General features: G+C 53.4%; 2 protein-coding genes across 2 annotated transcripts in view; both read left to right on the forward strand.

Moving 5' to 3' along the window:
* The first annotated feature begins 10,588 nt into the window (after positions 1-10,588).
* Positions 10,589-13,251, forward strand: LOC103585348 (serine protease 33). The gene is made up of 6 exons (XM_008566276.1): positions 10,589-10,685; positions 11,069-11,095; positions 11,225-11,387; positions 11,518-11,789; positions 12,009-12,178; positions 12,387-13,251. Exons 1-6 carry the CDS (start codon positions 10,640-10,642, stop codon positions 12,543-12,545), a joined length of 837 nt encoding a protein of 278 aa, XP_008564498.1. The 5' UTR covers positions 10,589-10,639; the 3' UTR covers positions 12,546-13,251.
* A 5,282-nt stretch (positions 13,252-18,533) lies between these two features.
* TCEB2 (transcription elongation factor B (SIII), polypeptide 2 (18kDa, elongin B)) overlaps positions 18,534-18,573 on the forward strand; it is a 5,461-nt gene continuing 5,421 nt past the window's right edge. Inside the window, exon 1 of the mRNA XM_008566313.1 lies at positions 18,534-18,551. Within this exon, the coding sequence (XP_008564535.1) occupies positions 18,534-18,551 (18 nt within the window). The remainder of the gene's footprint in view (positions 18,552-18,573) is intronic.

Consider the following 18,573-nt stretch of genomic DNA (forward strand, 5'->3'; position numbering starts at 1 on the left):
AACAACTTCTGTTTTTTTTATTTTTTCTCCCCCTACTTCCCCTTTTTTTACACTTCTATATAAGAAGCTTGTGTGAGACAATAAAACGAGGCTTGATCAGATCCTTGTCTTGCCTCCTTCCTTTGCGTCTCTTGTCCCACCCACTCCCCCTTCCAGGTTCCACGGACCGACTTCCAATTCCCGAGGGAGGGACAGGGGCTAAGTTTCTAATACATAAAACTTGGAGATAATTCAATTGAGTTTGGGGGGGACATAATTCAATCCACTACAGAGCGAGAAGGGGAAGCAGGGTCAGACCCAGGGCAAGGAATCCCAGGGGTAGAGGGAGGGTCAGAGCCCAGAGAAGTGAGTTCTCGCCATGCAGAGCTCTCTGCAGGATGCTGCAGGGCCACCCCCAGACAGTGGGAGACAGATGCTACTCTCCTGATGTCTAGTTAACTGATGCCAAGTGTGACGGCTGTGAGGACCCCTGAGAGAATGGGGGGCATCGCTGCGGTCTGGGCTCCGGCAGTGGTGTTGAAGCTGCATCATCTGATGGATGGTAGGAGACTCCTGAACAGAGAAGGTAGGAAGGGGTCACAAGCAGAGGGAACAGCATGTGCAAGGGCCCTGAGGCAGGGAAGAAGCTGGGCCTTTCCATAGTGACATCAGGTGAAATGGTGAGCCGGCATCGGTGTGGTGCCAGGCTCTGCTGTGAGAGCCGTGCCCACGTTCACTGTTTCTTCCCCAGCGTCGCGGCTCTGAAGTCCTGACTCCACCTCCTGCCTGCTGGCAGGTGGCCTGGCCCAGCTGCCCAATGCCCTGAGCCTCATCTCCATCTCTGAGCTGGGATGATAAGAGATGCTCCTCCAGCAGCGGTGGGCGAGGCTCACTTAGCTGAGGGCCCAGAAAGACAGCAGGGGCTGCCTAAGCAGACAGTGCCAGCATCCTGCCCCTTTCCTGCTGGGGAAACCAAGGCACAGAGCGCTTAAGTTGTGATGCTCAACCCCCAGTTGCACCCCGGCACAGCTCCTCGGCCCCCAAGCAGCCAAGGTGAGGCTTGCGTGGGGGACGTGGGCCCTCTGGAGCTGAGCCCACCAGTCCCTCCCCCCGACGGTGATGCTCAGCCTAGAGCCCCACATCACCATGGAGCAGGAGGTGCAATAGCCTCTACTGCAGGAGACGCAGTCAGCCACTGGCTGCCCCAGGACAGCACCTGAGTGCATGCAGCCTCAGTAACTGCCACATGACCCACCGTCACCTGTGTTGCAAGGCCTTCGAAGTCGGGGACCCGCCTGCTCCACCCCCATCCTCATTCCTGCCATCTCCTTACTGCCCCCTGGTGCCCTCTCCCTGCAGGGTGACTGGGGGTCCTGCTGTGGGATGTCTCGGACACCTGCTGCCTGCCACCCATCCTGGGTGGGGATCACTGCTTTGAGCCGCAGCATCATCCTCTCTGAGTCCTGGATCTTGATAGTGACCCATGCCTGGAAAACACCCCAGGACCACCCCCCACTCTCCCGCTCCACCCCTGCTCCTCCCTGGGGCTCTCATGGCCCAGCTGCAAGGTGGCAGGACCACGAGGGCCTGAGCTGTTGTGATGACGGAGCAGCCGAGGGGGCAGTTAGCACCCAGGAGGTGCCACCCTTCTCCCTTCTTGTTGCTGTTCCGTAGCTCACCTGCCTCCACTTCTGTCTGATTAAAGGACAGAGCTTGGCAATCACTGTCTCTGAGCCTGGATGTCACTTACCCACCAGCCCTTATCTTGGCAATTGAGTTGATTAGATACAAGAAGTCGTTCCTAGAAAAATGCTGGAGTTCACCGGTCAGAGCAGGCGACAGAGGGTTTCCAGGACCTGTCTCTCCTTCCCAAGAGTCAGAGTTTTGGAAGAGAAACTGAGGCACGGCACTAGGATCAAGTGTTGTTGGGCTCTCTGTTGGATAAGAGGCCCTGGCCATCCAGCCTCTCTGACCCCCGCCTAACTCCTCCCAGCTGGCCTGCATCACCTCAGAGCCAAGCACAGAGGTGCTGGGGAAGGGCTTCTAGGCAGCCAAGAGGGGAGGTGGGCTGGGACCCACATGGGCTTGGCCTGTCTTCATCCCACAGAGACCAACTCAAATGTGAGTCCCATCTCAAGGCCTCTTGGGCTCCAAAGGACCCAGGTTTGGGGGCTCAATCAGCACCGGCGGTGGGAGTGCTCCCCCACTGCCACACTGTCTGCTTTTCTCCGGCAGCCCCAGCCCAGCCTCCCTTCCCAGGCCTGGCCCCAGGCGATGGAGACTGGCCCCCAGACCAGACACCCATCATGTACCCACAAGCTCTGAGCCTTAATGGGGGTCCTGACCATGACCAGACCTTGGCTGGAGGGCCCCTCATGGGGAAGCTGGAGGCACCTGGTGCTGCAGCTTTCAGGTCGTCAGCCCACCCACCTCCCCACCTCGGGCTTCTTACCTGCCCCTCCAGCAGTCGCTTGGGTCCCACTGCAGTTTCCTCTTCCCAACATGGTCCTGTGTGGCCACAGGAGCATGATTTCCCAGCACCCCAACTTCCAGCATAAAAAGGCGCCCCCCATCGGCAGCTCTGGCTGAAATCAGTCTTGTGGCTGCACCCACTGGACAGTGTGTCCTCCTGCCACCCTCCCAGGACCTGCTGCAGAATGTGACCCCAGGCAGGGTGCCAGGCTGAGCCATCTATGAGAAACAGTGAGCCTGTGCCCTGTCTTGTGCCTGCCTGTAGCCTCTTCATCATCTGGAAAAGCCCAGGAGTGGAGGGAGAGTCCAGGCGGGGGAGCATGGGGAGGGTTGCGGGATGAGGGGCTCCTGGTCTCTCTGCTGACAACCTTGCAGGCTGTTGGGCCCCGGGTTTGGGCTGAGTGTGCCAGGCCTGCCCTGTGAGGCCAAACCTGCATTCCCCCAAGTCACAGAGAGGAAACCAGGTCAGGGAGGTGATGGGACTGCCCAGTCACCAAGCTCACAAGGGACCTGTGTCCACCTCTCACTGCAGGATGACCTGTCCAGGCCAGAACTCGGCCAGCCTCAGGCCCCTGAGTGGTGGGGTCTTCCGCGTCTCCCCTTCTCCTGTGGGATCTCCTGCATCCTCACAAGTTCTGCTACCACCATTCTCTCTCCCCAGGAGCCACAACCTGGGTTGGCCCCATCTTCACCTTCCCAGAATGTCCCTAGTCTGATCACAAGCAGATTCGTCACCACCCTGGTGTCCCATATGTCATCTGAGTATGCTGCCTACTAAGCACTTGGCCCTGGGTCCTGCCTCCAACCAGGACTGCTCTGCCTTGGTGGCCCTCTGAGGTTGCCTGTCACGGGTCCTCCTCCAGTGTCATGCAGAGTAGCCTCTGGTGGCCCTGGACGTGTGTGACAGACTCATCCACAGGAACACCTTGCCGCCCACCTTGGCCCATGTCACCCATAAGGCCATGCTCAGCAATCTAGAAGGACTCCCACATGGTACCACAGTGTGTCCCCTCCCAGCTCTCTCCCACATCTTTTTTTTTCTTTCTTTCTTTCTTTCTTTCTTTCTTTCTCTCTCTCTCTCTCTCTCTCTCTCTCCCCCTCCCCCTCCCTCCTTCCTTCCTTTTCCTTTCTCTCTCTCTCTCTCTTCTTTTCTTTCTTTCTTTTCCCCCCTCCCGGACTGATTCAGGTGACCTGCAGCTGTCTGCTGCAGTGTCAGCGTGCACACTAACCAGATCCTGAACTGACTCATGCTCCTCCTACCTCCTCCTGCTGTCAGGTGCCCCTGGGGGCTGGGAAAGGACATGGTCCTGGACTGGCACCACAGACAGAGGACTGGGCACTGCCACACTGAGGCACACCTGGGCCAGGGGTGTGGGAGGGGGTGCATCTTACTCCACCGTTGTCAGACTGTCAATAAAGTTATTTTGTTTTCATCATTGGCATTTCTGTGGGGATGGAGACTTTGCAAACGAATCCCCCACAGAACTAGTGTGAGTGAAGGCAAGGAGATGCATTAGAGAAATAAAGGGTGAGGATGACTGGAATGAGGAACTCCAACACCACAAGCCCTTCTTTCTCAACTCAGAAAGTTCCGGGATTTCAGGCCAGTGTGACCAGAGAGATTTTCTCTCCCTCCTCCAGTGTGAAATCCCAGGGAAGAATTCTGGTTGGCCAGGTTTGGGTCATGTGTTGCCTCCTGACCAATCACTATGACCTAGGGGACATGGTGGTATGATGGCCCCAGTCTGGGTTATTTTTCCACTCCTGAGGCTGGGGGCAGGTCTGGCACCAGAAAAAGTGGGGCTGATCCAGCTATGGCTCTGAGAAGGATGTTTATGAGCCAGGTAACCTCCCAGGGTGCATAAATGACATTTTACCAGGGGGCCATTTTCACAGTGGGACTCAAGAGTGAAGTTCAAGGGAGAATAACCAGACATAACATCAATGAGAAAATGGGGGACGTAGGCAACACTACAGACCAACTGGACCTGGCAGGCGTATATAGAACACTCCACCCAACAGCAACAGAATACACATTCTTCTCAAATGCACATGACACATTCTTCATAACAGATCACATATTAGGCAACAAAACAAGACTTAACAAATTTAAGATTGATATCATATCAACTATCTTTTCTGACCACAGTGAATAAAACTAGAAATCACTAACTAGGAAAATGGGAAAATTCACAAATATGTGAAAATTAAACAAGACACTCTTGAGCAAACAATGGGTCAAAGAAGAAACCACAAGGGAAATTACAAAATAGCTTGAGACAGAGGAAAATGAAAACATAACATACCAAAACTTATGGGATGCAGCAAAAACAATACTAAGATGGAAGTTTATAGGGGTAAATACCTATATTTAAAAGGAAGAAATATCTCAATCAACAACCTAACTTTACACTAGAAAAAACTAGTGTTTTCAAGAAACTAGAAAAAAAACAAACTCAACCTAAAATTAGCAGAAGGGAAATAACAAAGCAGAAATAAACAAAATGAGAAACAGAAAAACAGTACAAAAAATCAACAAAGCAAAAAGTTGTTTTTTTAAAAGATTAACAAAATTGACAGGCCCTTAGCTAGATTAACTAAGAAAAAGAGAGAGAAGAAACAAATAAATGAAAAGACATTGTTCATGAATTGGAACACATAATATTGTTAAAATGTCCATACCACCTGTAGTGGATTGAATTATGTCCCCCCAAAATGTCCCAAGTTTTATGTGTTAGAAACTTAGCCCCCACTGTGACTATTAAAAAGGTGGGAAATCCTATTATGGTAATTGAAAGGTGGAGCCTTGAAGAGGTGATTGGATTGTAGGACCATGCAGTAGTGAATGGATTAAAAATGGTGGTCATGGGCATGGTTCTGAGGGCTTTAAAAGAATAAGAGAGTCTGTCTTGCCCTCTCTGCTCTCTCTGCTTCCACCATCTTGCGATGTGAGACCCCTGGGTCACTGTCACCACCACCAGATGGACTTTGGACTTAACCAGCCTCAGAAACTGTAAGCAATAAATTTTGTTTTCTTATAAATTACCCAGTTCCACATATTTTGTTATAGGCAACACAAAACAGACTAATACACCACCCAAAGCAATCTACAGATTCAGTGCAATACCTATCAAAATCCCAATGGCATTTTTGAAGATAGAAAAAAAATTCTAAAGTTCATACAGATCAAAGAACCCCAAGTAGCCAAAACCATCATGAGAAAAAAGAACATAGCTGGAGGTCTCAAACTTCCAAATCTCAAAACATATTACAAAGCTACAATAATCCAAATAGTATGGTATTGGCACAAAGACAGAAATATAGAATAATGGAACAGAATAGAGAGCCCAGATATAAACCCTCACGTATATATAGTCAAATGATCTTCAACAAGGGCACCAAGACTACACAGTGAGGAAAGTACAGTCTCTTCAAAATGGCACTGGGAAAGCTGAATATTGACATGCAGAAGAATGAAGATGGACTCTTATCTTACACCATCTACAAAAATTAACTTAAAATGGAGTAAAAGCCCAAATGTAAGACTTGAAACCATAAAACTCTTAGAAAAAAATCCTAGGAAGGGCCGGCCTGTGGCTCACTTGGGAGAGTGTGGTGCTGATAACACCAAGGCCATGGGTTCAGATCCCTATTTAGGGATGGCCGGTTAGCTCACTTGGGAGAGCGTGGTGCTGACAACACCAGGTCAAGGGTTAAGATCCCCTTACTGGTCATCTTTTTAAAAAAAGGAAAAAGAAATAAATCCTAGGAGAAAAGCTTCATGACATTGGGCTGGGCAATATTTCTTGCATGTGACACCAAAAGCACAGGCAACAAGAGCAAAAACAGACAAGTGGTACTACATCAAACAAAAGCTTTAGTGCAGCAAAGGAAACAATCTACAGAATGAAAAGGCAACGTACAGAATGGGGAAAAATATTTGCAAACCATATATCAGATAAGGGGTTGATAACCAGAATATATAAAGAACTCCTACAACTCAACGACAACAACAAAAAACCCCAAATAACTCAATTTAAAAATGGGCAAAGGATAGGGCTGGCCTGTGGCTCACTTGGGAGAGTGTGGTGCTGATAACACCAAGGCCCCGGATTCGGATCCCATATAGGGATGGCCGGTTCGCTCACTGGCTGAGCGTGGTGCTGACAACACCAAGTCAAGGGTTAAGATCCTCTTACTGGTCATCTTAAAAAAAAAAATGGGGAAAGGACATTTCTCCAAAGAAAATATAGAAATGGACAACAAGTACACGAAAAGATGCTCAGCATTACTAGTCATCATGGAAAAGCAAATCCAAACCACAGTGAGATATCACCTCACACCCAGTATGATAGTCACTATCAAAAACAACAGAAAATTAGAAGAGTGGGTGAGGATACGGAGAAATCAGAGCCGTTGTACACTGTTGGGGTTGTAAAATGGTGCAGCTGCTACCGAAAATAGTATGGAGGCTCCTCAAAAATTTAAAAATAGAATTACCATATGACCCAGCCATCTATTTCTGGGTATATATCCCAAGGAATTGAAAATAGGATCCCGAAGAGATACTGGCACACTCATGTTCATTGCAGCGTTATTTACAATAGCCAAGATACGGAAACAACCTAAAGAAAACATGGTATATGGTGGGATGGTATTCAGCCTCGAAAAAGAAGGAAATACAGGCCGGCCCAGTGGCACACTTGGGAGAGTGCGGCACTGGGAGCGCAGCGACGCTCCCGCCGCGGGTTCAGATCCTATATAGGAATGGCCGGTGTGCTCACTGGCTGAGCGTGGTGCAGGCGACACCAAGCCAAGGGTTGCGATTCCCTTACCGGTCACAAAAAAGACAAAAAAGAAAAGAAAAAGAAGGAAATCCTTTGATATGCTACCACATGGATGAGCCTTGAGGACATTGTGCTAAGTGAAATAAGCCAATTACAGAAAGATAAATACACACCATTCCACGTATATGAATTATCTAAAGTAATCAAACTCATAGAAACAGAAATAGAGTGATGGTTGCCGGGGTTTGGGGGGAAAGGGAGACAAGTAGTTGTTTTTCAATGAATAGACAATTTCAGTCATACAAGATAAGAATGTTCTAGAGATCTGTTGGAAAACAATGTGCATATAGTTAATGATACTGTAATGGCCACTTAAAAATTATTAAGAGAGTACATTTGTGTTTTTAACATAATAAATTTTTTTAAAAAAGTGAAGCTGAGGGCCGGCCCGGTGGCGCACTGGTAGAGTGCAGCGCTTGGGAGTGCGGTGGTGCTCCCGCCAAGGGTTCGGATCCCACATAGAGACCAGTCCGCTCACTGGTTGAGCGCGGTGTGGGCGCGACACCGAGGGTTGCGATCCCATTACTGGTCACGAAAAAAGACAAAAAGGAAAAAAAAAGGGAAGCTGAAGTGGAGGTGAGCCTGACAGGGGCTCGGTGCCTCAGTTTCTCAATATGGGGACTAAGACAGGGATTGTGTTTGGGAGCTCTTTTCTGCTTCCCCCAAGATTTGAATGGGCTTTTTTGTTGTTGGTGTTTTTGTTTTTTTTAATAAAAGATGACTGGTAAGGGGATCTTAACCCTTGACTTGGTGTTGTCAGCACCACACTCTCCCAAGTGAGCCACGGGTCGGCCCATTGAATGAATGTTCATTATTCAACCAGTAATGGACCCTCCCCCAATAAGACCAATTTCTCAGTAAGAATCCATTTCCTTAATTGATGCCCTTAGGTATCCTCATGTTTTCCCTCTTCACACCAAATTGCAACATGCAGAGACCCAGCTCCTCTGCTAAATCGGGGTTCAGCCTCCCAGCCAGCTCCCCTCGCAAGATGTGGCCCAGGTCTCCAGGGATGGCTGTGTGTTCTGAGGGCCCCTGTCACCCTCACTTCTGCTACTTCCACCAGCTCTCCAGCTGCCTCCAACTCTGCACCAAGGGGAACACTGCCCACCTGGCCCTGCCTCCTCCAGCAAGCCCTCTAAGGGCAGCCAAACCTGGGGAATGAAAGATTCAAGAGGCTCGGAGAGGAAGGGAGTGCTTGTCTTTTATTCTTGTCTCACTTTGATAGTGTTTACTGTACCAGGCACCGTTCTGCCCATAGGAGGCCATGTGAACTGAATTTCTGTGTCCCTTCAACATTCATATATGTGACTGTATTTGCCTTTATGGAAGTAATCAAGGCCAAATGAGGTCCTAACTGTGGGGCCCTGAGTCGATAGGATTAGTGTCCTTTTAATAAGAGACAGAAGGGCTGGCCGGATAGCTCAGTTGCTTAGAGTGTGGTGTTATGACACCATGGTGCAGGGTTTGGATCCTCATACCAGCTAGCCACCAAAAAAATAAAAAGAAGAGACAAGAGCTCAATCTCTCTCCTGTCCTTGAGCACACAAAGGAGAGGCCATATGAGCACACAGCGAGATGGAGTCCACCTAACCAGCCAAGAAAAGCGGCCTCAGAATGAACCTACCTTGCTGGCACCTTGATCTTGGACTTCCCAGCCTCCAGGACCATGAGATATAAATTTCTGTTGTTTAAACCACCCAGTCTGTGGTACATATGTTCCTCAATTTACAGTGGGATTATGTCCCATTAAACTCTTAAGTTGAAAATAGCAAGTCGAAAATGCATTTAATGCACCTAACCTACCAAACAACATAGCTCTCAGTCTAGACTATCTTAAATGTGCTCAGAACACTTACATTAGTCTACAGTTGGGCAAAATCATCTAACACAAAGCCTATTTCATAATAAAGTCTTGAGTATCTCATGATTTATTGAATACTGTATACTGAACCAAAATTATGACTGTTTTGCACCATCTTGTGTAAAGCCAAAAAATTGTAAGTCGAACCAGCGTTAAGTCGGGGATGGTCTATTCTTTGTAATGGCGGCCCAAGCTGACTAATACAGGGACACAGACCCAGGCCCTGCTTTGTGGAGAGGTGACAGATGCCAAACCTCCAACACATATCAAATCACAACTGTGACATGGCCATGATGGAGGCATGGCCCAGCAGGGAGATCCCCTAGGGAGAAGGTGACAGAGCAGAGGGCTGAGGGACAGGAGCAGTTAACCAGACAGAGAAGGCTCGGGAGCCTTCTGGGCAGCAAGTGGGTGCTGTGTGTGAACCTGAGAGGGCACTAAGGGGCCCTGGCACCATGCAGGCCCCAGCCCTCCACTGGCCCCAAGACAAGGGCAGTCCCCATTCTCTGTCCCCAGTATCTCCTTGCCTCCTAGACGAGCAGCCTTCCTCTGTCCTGGCCACCTCAAACCGAAGAGTGGACAGTGTCCCAAGGTCAAGCCTGCTCCTGCCTCTGGCCAAGCAAGGTGTGCTGCCAGCTTTGAACCAGTTGTTCCCCACTTTGAGCTCACCCAGACCCGGGATCAGGAGGGAGCCAGGCCTGGGGTCTGGGGTCAGGGCTCTCTGTGTGGGGCCACTTGGCCTAGCCTGAGCTGGGATTTCCAGACAGAACAATGGAGCTTAGAGGCCCCAGCGACCAGGCACTGCAAGCAGCCAGAATCAGATCCAGGGATGAGCTGCCAGGATCCTGCGGAGCTTCCCCCACTGACCGCAGGCCCCCCTCCCTCACCTGCCCCTGCCTGCCCCCAGATCTCGGCACCTTGGCCCAAGCCAGTCTTCCTCTGAGAAACCCAAGTGTCCCTTTCCTGCCACCTCTAAAGCACTGCTCAAAACATCTTTGTTTCAGGCTGGCTGGTCAGGTGAAGCCACAGCCCCACCTTGGCCCAGTTAATTATCCCCTGGGCCTCCGCCCCCTCCTGGCCATTTAAGCCCCCAGGCCCTCCCTCAGCTTCGGTCCGCAGAGAGGGCACCAGGCTGAGGTGAGAGTAGGGCAAGGGCTGCTGTTGGGCCACAGAGATGGAGAATGGAGTGGGAGGGGGCTCCAGGGCTCCTCCTGAGACCTGGGACCCCCAATCTCTCAGTGGGGGTCGGCTGCATACTTGGCCAGAGATGGACATCTGGGGCCTGGCCAGAAGAAAGGGGATAGCGCCTGGGCCACAGGGGTAGGTCCAGGACCAACCAGGAGCTGAGGGCAGACAGAAGGGCCTTGGGGGCTGGTGTCCCTGGACTAGGATGCTCCTTTCTTCTCCCTGCTGGCTCCAGACTATTGTCCAAACCCTGGGCAGTTCCACCCTTACCCAGCCCAGCCCTGAAGACAGAATGAGGGGGGCTTCCTGCCTTGGGGTCCTGTTCCTGCTGGTGCTCGGTGAGTGGGGGGCAGGGGCTGGGGGTATTGGTCACAGGGACCTTGGCTCCCAGGTCTCCCATCTCACCCCTCTCTGAGCCTGTTCCCCTAGAGCATTTTCCAGTTGTAATCTTGAATCCAAGGGTTCAGGTCCTCTCTGCCACCGACCTTGGGGTCTCCAACCCCGATGTTCTCATCTGTGAAATGGGCATAAGTCTTACCCCAGAGCGCTCTAGGGAGGGTTAAATCGGGTAACCCGTTGCACAAAAGCCTGGCACGAGGTCAGTGCGACAAATACTTCCCACCCTCCTTCCTAATCTCTGATCTTGCCCCCACCATCCGTTATCTGACACCAAATCCATAATAATCCAGTAAACCCCCCCCGCCCCACCTTCCTCCTCCAGGAGCTACTGGGACACAGAAGTCTGCAGGTAAGGAAGCCTCAGAGTCCGCACGAGCCGGCCCCCTCGGACCTTGGCCTTGAGTCTCCCCCCTGCCGGCTCCCGCCTCCCAGGCCCCCGTCCCCAGCCAGCCCTCGCCCACCCTTTGTCCTCTCGCAGCCTGCGGACAGCCCCGCTTGTCCAGTCGGATCGTGGGAGGCCGGGACGCCAGGGACGGAGAGTGGCCATGGCAGGCGAGCGTCCAGCACCGCGGGGCGCACGTGTGCGGGGGGTCGCTCATCGCTCCGCAGTGGGTGCTGACAGCGGCGCACTGCTTCCCCAGGTCAGCGCGCACCGAGGGCCCCGCGGGGGCCTGAGAAAGCAGGCCCGCGCAGGAGAGGGGCTCCTCCCGCAGAAGCGCGGGGGCGGGGCGGGACCCGTGAGGTAAGAGGCCCCCCTACCGTGTCGCGCAGGCGAGCGCTGCCGTCTGAGTTCCGCGTGCGCCTGGGGGCGCTGCGCTTGAGTCCTGACTCGCCCCGCGCGCTCTCTGCGCCCGTGCGCCGCGTGCTGCGGCCCCCGGACTACTCCGAGGACAGCGCCCGCGGCGACCTTGCTCTGCTGCAGCTGCGCCGTCCGGTGCCCCTGAGTGCCCGCGTCCAGCCCGTCTGCCTGCCCGCGCCCGGCGCCTGGCCGCCGCCTGGCACCCCGTGCTGGGTCACCGGCTGGGGCAGCCTCCGCCAGGGAGGTGAGGCACGGGGGCGGGGCCCGGGGCAGGAGCGGGTGGGGCTAGCCGTCTCCTCCATCTGACTGTGAATCCTAGCTCCCCACTGTCCCAATCCGGGACTCAGCACGACTTCTAGGGACCCAAACCTCTTCCCAGTCAGACCAGGGAGTCCCGACCTGGCAGGCAGGACTCTCAGGCTCAGCTTTGCCCCCTGACCCTTGCTTCATGCCTTTCTCCCAGTGCCACTCCCAGAGTGGCGACCCCTGCAGGGAGTGAGGGTGCTGCTGATGGACTCGCGCGCCTGTGACCGCCTCTACCACCTGGGCGCCGGCGTGCCCCAGGCGGAGCGCATAGTGCTGCCAGGGAACCTGTGTGCCGGCTTCCTCCAGGGCGGCAAGGACGCCTGCCAGGTGTGTGCCCCACCCACCACCCCCAACTTCTGGAGTCCAGCCCCTGTGCCCAGCACCCCACCTCCCTAGAATCCAAGACCCAGGTGACACCACCTCCAGGCTCAGTATCCAGGCCCCCAACTCAGAGGTACCCCCCAGGGGACTGGATCCAGGAAACAGCTCTCAAGTCCTCGGAGAGCTGAGACCTAAGCTCGCCTTTCTCCTGCAGGGTGACTCCGGGGGACCCCTGACCTGCGTGCAATCTGGGCGCTGGATCCTGGTGGGTGTGGTGAGCTGGGGCAAAGGCTGTGCCCTGCCCAACCGTCCGGGTGTCTACACCAATGTGGCCACTTACAGCCCCTGGATTCAGGTTTGCCTCAGCCTCTGATGCTGGTCAGTGATGCTGACCTGGAGCCAGATGCTGGGGACCCACACATTCCCCCTTCTTCCTCTCCCCTTCTGACTTGAGGTTGAGAGGCCTAACAGAGCTGAGGGGCCATTCATCCACCATCTGTCCATCCTCCCATCTGTCCATCTCACTGCCTCTTCTCCTTGGAGCTCACCAAATCTGAGACCGCCAGCCCTCACCCACAGATCTTTCATGTGTCCAGGGGGATCGCACTCCCTCTCTCCCCTCCTGGCTTTACCCTCCTCAGCTCTGACCAGGGCTGGGTGTGGGGCACCCCAGAGATGGGCAAACCAGCTGGTGCCCTGCCTAGCCTGTGTGTCTCCCTTTTCCTGGAGGAAGTCAGATTGGAAGGATGAGAGGGGTTTGACACCAGAGATTCTCCATTGCTGGTTTTGAAGAGGGGTGGGGAGCGAACCATGAGCAGCCCCTAGGAGCTGAAAACAGCTTCTGGCTGATGGCCAACAGGAAGACAGAAACTTCAGACCTACAACCACAAGGAAGTGGATTCTGCCAACACCTTGGAGGAGCTTAGAAACTAATTTTTCCCCACCCTCCAGATAAGAGCCCTGCCCAGCCAATTCCTGATTTCAGCCTGGTGAGAGCCTAAGTAGAGCACCTAGTGAGCCACCTAGACTTCTGACCTGCGGAGTTGTGATCGAATAAATTTGTGCCGTTTTAAGCTGAATATTTGTGGTAATTTGTTACACAGCAATAAAGACTAATATAGATTTTGCCCCACTGTGATGGAGACATCCCAGGGGCAAGGGTGGGCTGGCCACCACAGCTGGCCTTCCAACACTCCAAGAGGCCTGGGAGTCTGGGTACCTGGTGTCACACCCTGGGCCCAGGAGGGGTTGGGAACCTAAGGGAGGCCCAGCCACAGCTCTGCAGTCCCTGTGGTCAGTCTCTGACCACTCACTCCCAGGTGAGCCTAGAGCCATGGCCCCTCCCCACACCTGCATCAGGACACTGGCCTAGCCCCTGTCCAGCTCCTTGCCCACCTCACAGTCCCCTTCCTGCCTGGGACCTGGTGTCCTTGTCCCCAAGGCCTAGGACCACCATTCCAATAGATCAGTTTCTATAGCTGCAGAAGGAACAAGAAAAAAACCTGGCAAGTTCAAAGCCTACTCTGTGGCACTGACGGGTGGTAGGGGGACCCAGAGGGAAAACGGGCTAGGGTGGGGAGGTGGGGGGAGAGGGAAGGACAAACATCAAAGGTGCAGCCCTTTCAGGCCCTGACACAGGCCTGAGCCTCCTCTCCCTCCCTCCCTTCCTTACAGGGGAGTCAGGGAAGTAGATTGTACCAGGTGGCCACTGCTGGCCCAGGTCAAGCTGGGCAGGGGTGGGTCTATAGACTAGGGCAGGGAAGGAGCCCAAGGCAGCTTTCCCCCAGGCTGAGCTTGGCCACTCCTGGTGCAGTCATCAGAGACCAGGGTGCTCAGGGCTTGGTCATGGCAGGCCAGCCTGTGAAAGGCCACCAGCACATCTGTGGTGGAGCCCTGGTGGGCCCTGCTAGGTGATGTGGCTGCCCATTATCTTGCTCTGAGAGGACCCGTGCCCACCTCCTGCCCCTCCCCCAGCCTGGGGACAGACAAGGGATGTTCCCCCGGGATGTCTCCCCGAGGGGCAGCACATCAGACGACATCAGGACAGGAGAAAGCCAGGGAGGACCTGCCATGATGAAAGTCATGGGTCCCTCCCTGCTCAGAGCACAGTGTTTATGAAGCAAAACTAGGCAGCTAAGGAGGAGCTTCCTAGAAGCAGGAGGGGAGCGAACCTGGGCAGGGAAGGGGCAGATTAGAGAAGAAATCGCTTCTCCCCATCAAGCCTTTACCAGACACCACGCAGAGGGCAGGCTTCAGTGCATCATCTCATCTAATTCTTGCCCAAGCTCGGTGAGGAGTCACACAAGCTGGCAAAGCGGCACACTGAAATTCAAACCCAGGTGGTCTGATTCTAGGGATGGCAGAGGTGGGAGGGGGTACCCTTTTTGCTCTTTCCACTCCCTCCCACCGTAACAGCATGGCCTCCTGGGCCCCCTCCTCAGCCCGTTCCTGGAGTGGTAGCAGGTAACGTGCTGGGCAAGTGGCAGTTCTTTGCAGCCCAGCTGCTGCACCCCATCTGCTAGTAAGGCCAGCTGGGGGCAGGGGCGACTGGCCCTGCCAGCCTCCAACCCCTTCCCTGCAGGCCTGACCTGCCAGGTGACAGGCTGGGAGATTGTGGGGCCAGGAAGGGAACTCCTAGTGTTGGTAGGGAGGAGGGTGGGCCTGGGAACTCCAGAGGACACAGAACACTGGGCTCCCCTTGCCAGGCAGGCATTTCCTAGCTGCCCATCTGCCACACTTGTGCTGCAACCAGAAGGCCCAGCCTCTCATGTGAGTCCTGACTTGGTCTGTTTCTCCACCTGTAATCTGAACTGACAACGCCTACCCTGTCAAGGTTCCTGGGACAGCCAAGATGATGGGATGGCTAAGATGATCGTTGCTCTGTCCATGAGCATGTGCACAGTGTCAGGCACGCACTGCTCTCAGCTGATCTCAGAACACCCTGGAGGCAGAGATGCTCATCTCATCTCACGGATGGTAACATAGGCCCAGAGAGGTTAAATGACATGCCAAAAGGCCCACAGGTGGTGGGTGGTAGAGCCTGATTTGAACCTGGGCAACTGACTCAAATTCCACTCTTAACAGTTAGTCACTTCCCTCCCAGAGATGAAAGCAGTTGTAGATCACTCCACAAACAAAAGGCACATTACTAATTAGGGGGTCATCGATAATTGCTATTTATTAATTGGAGCTATAAAAAAATAAAATAAAAAGTAGACAGGAGGAAAAGACCCGCCAGGCAGAGTCCCTATGAGATTAAAGCTTAGTCAACGAGGCTGGGAAAGGGTCCCCATGGTGAGGGTTGGGAGGCTGAGGCTACCTCTAGCAAAGGGCACAAAGGGCCCAGGAGGAGGTCTTCTTGGGCAGGGAAGTGAGAGGAGCCAGCCAGCTGGCTCACCCTCCACCTTGAGACTCCCATTCCTTCTGTCACGGCCCTTAACGAAGGAGGAATGGACCCCATGTGACCACAGATCCAAGGGCAGGTAGGGGACCCAGGCTAGGCCAGTGAGTGGCCCTGCTCTCCCCAAATCGCACTATAAGAGGTATCATTTCACTGAATGACACACCAAAGCCTGCAGTCACCTCCTGCAGAAAACCCACCATGGAATGTGCAGAGATCCCTCTCTGAAGGAAGACTAATGTTGAATCCAGGTGATTACTGACAGGAGAGGTAGGCACCATTTCCCTGCCCAGGTCAGGGTGCTGTGTGGAATGCTCTTTGGGCACCAGCTCATTAACACTCCGAAATACCCATGCTTATACCCACTTCATGGATGGGAAAACTGAGGTGGAGGCTCAGTGCCTCCCAAGGTGTAAGATGGGGCTTGAACCCAGGTGATCTTGCTGGGGGACAGGAACAATCCTCAGAGGGATGGTGACTCCAGGGGACCCCTGGTTCCTAGTGGGCATCCTGAGATGGGGCATCAGCTGAGGAAGCCCCAACAAGCCAGGTGTCTACACGCTGGTCTCCACTGACAGAGCCAAGATTCAGAACATGTGCCCAGACTGCAGCTGGGCCAGAACATCACACTATGGAGAGAAAGCCCTTCCTGCTCCCACACCCGTCCACTCCATCTCCCCCAGCTTATCAGGGTGGCCTGTTGCACTGCTCTTGGAAAGGCCTTGACACACCCTCTGTCTACACATCCCCTCCCCCAACAGCACCGGATCTAAAGTCGCCAACTCTTTGTACATAAAGATGCTGAGATTAAGAGGGAAACCTTCAGCCTGGCCAAGAACTCTTCCCATCAGTTACCTGTCCACTGCCTCCTGACTCAGATGATGCAACAGAGAGAGGTCCAGCAGAGGCTGGGATGGCTGTGGACCCTGGCAGCCAGTATGAAGCCAGGGGTAGCGGTTCCACTGAGGCCCTGTGGAGTATACTGTAAAGCAAATATATTTTCACAGGGCCTAGTTTCTTGTACTTTCAGGTTTATATGTACTTCTTAAAAGTACATATAAAATGTTGACCTTGCAAAAACCAGGAACTTTCCCCAGGCTATAGTCTCTGTAGTAAGATAAAGAATTGTAACACAGCAAGGTTGCTGGTTCAAAGACAGACCAAGTTACTGACTGATATGTAAAGATACTGGAAGAATGCTGTGGGAGAAGGAATGTTTGCTAAGACCAAGCTTTTATTGGTGGATCACTTAAATTGCCTTATGGAATGTCACTTTGCTTGTTTTACTGAATGTTACCAGCCTATATTGTTAAACTATAACCCCACCTATGTTCTCTTCCTGTAACTTCCTGGTCTGGAGAATAAATGCAGGAAGAGAACCCCAATTTGTGGTTAATTTCCCAAATGAAAGGAATGCCTCTCTCACGGGTTCTGGGAGATTAACCACTTCAGGGCTTCTCACTGCTCAGAAGAGATGGGCTTTGAGTAATCCTTTGCGGCTCCATCACCCAGGGGAAAAGGGGTGACAAATCTGTGGGAGGCAAAGCAACAAGGCCCAATAAGAGAAGTCACATGAGGGGACTGGACCTTCAGAGGGCTCCCAGGAGTAAGAGGCTACACGTCAAAAGTCTGGGCTACTGAATAAGCAAGCTGACAAAGTCCTTGCTTTTCTGGGGAAGCCAGCAGGGCTGGCACCTCTTTTGCCTACTTCTTCCCCCCTTCTCCCTCCCTTTGAGTTCTGACCTTTGATTGAACCCAGGACCCTGGAAGCTTTGTAAATGAGAAACTTATGTTCTTATTTTGTTGGTAGTAGTTAGCTATGAATCTTCAAACACGTGGCAGCTGAAAATGTTTTGTTCTATAAATAGCTTGGTAGCAGATATAACTGATTTAATCAATACAATTTGTTATTTTCACTGGCTTATAAAAAGGAACCTAAAATAAACTAAGAGGCTTTGCAGGTCAGCAGCCTGCAAAAGTCCTTCTGATTCTATAAAATAGATCGTGTCCTTCTCCATTTCTCACCATCTCCCCTCGGGGTACTGGTCGACAACACAAAAGTAACAATAACTACCCTTACAGCTCAGGAAACATCTACCGAGTGAGAGTGCTAAAAGTTGGTGAGGCGCTACACACCTCCCAAACCGTTATTCTTCCACCTTAAACGGGAGGAAACTGGGCCTTGATAAGGTTACCTGCCCAAAGCCGCAGTCAGCACCGGAGCAAGCATCTGAGCCCAGAACTGCTCGATGTATGGCCAGGCAGCAGCATCTTCACATTCTGCCCACTATCAATAACCCTCAAATCGCAGCCCCAACAACTGCATAGCCTTTTGGCGTCCAGGGCCACCCACCGGCTCGGGTCACGCCCAGCAAGGACCCAGCTGAGGCTGTCCCTCTCCCTCGCTCTAGTGTAACTGCAGTTTGGGGCCACGCAGAACCGTGCCCAACGCCCAAGCTGGAGCGCCTTGGCTGCTGATGGAAGGAGCGGCCAGCCAGAAAAGTCGAATCTACAGGCCCTCCCGGAGTGCGTGTCCCCAGGCAGGCTCCTGGGGCGCCACCACCAACCTCGGCCGGGCCGGCTCTCCCGTTCCAGCAAGTTGGCCCGGCCGACGCCCGAAGCCCGACAGCCGCGTCCCGGGGCCCTCACAGACCACACAGCCTTTACGACTCCGCTCCAACAACCCTGACACCCTAACCTGGGCGTGGAATGAGGGATGTTCCCCATTACTGTGGCCAGAAAACCCAAAATTAAAAACCTCCTCCACGGCCCCGACGCGCACCATCCCCTCACCCTCCCCGGGACACAACGCACTCCCGGCCTCGCCCCGGCCGCACCCAAGATGGCGCTTCCCGGTCCCTCCCGCGCTCGGCCCCTGCCCCACTCCCACCACCTCGACCACCTCGCGACAGGTAGAGCCCGCGCCCCAGCTCGCAGCCACCCGCCTTCGGACCCCTCAAAATGGCGGCGGCCGAGCGGGCCGGGGCGGGGCCGCGGGCGC

Source organism: Galeopterus variegatus, unplaced genomic scaffold, assembly GCF_000696425.1.
Source record: "Galeopterus variegatus unplaced genomic scaffold, G_variegatus-3.0.2 Scaffold233, whole genome shotgun sequence".
In the NCBI taxonomy this organism is placed as follows: domain Eukaryota; kingdom Metazoa; phylum Chordata; class Mammalia; order Dermoptera; family Cynocephalidae; genus Galeopterus; species Galeopterus variegatus.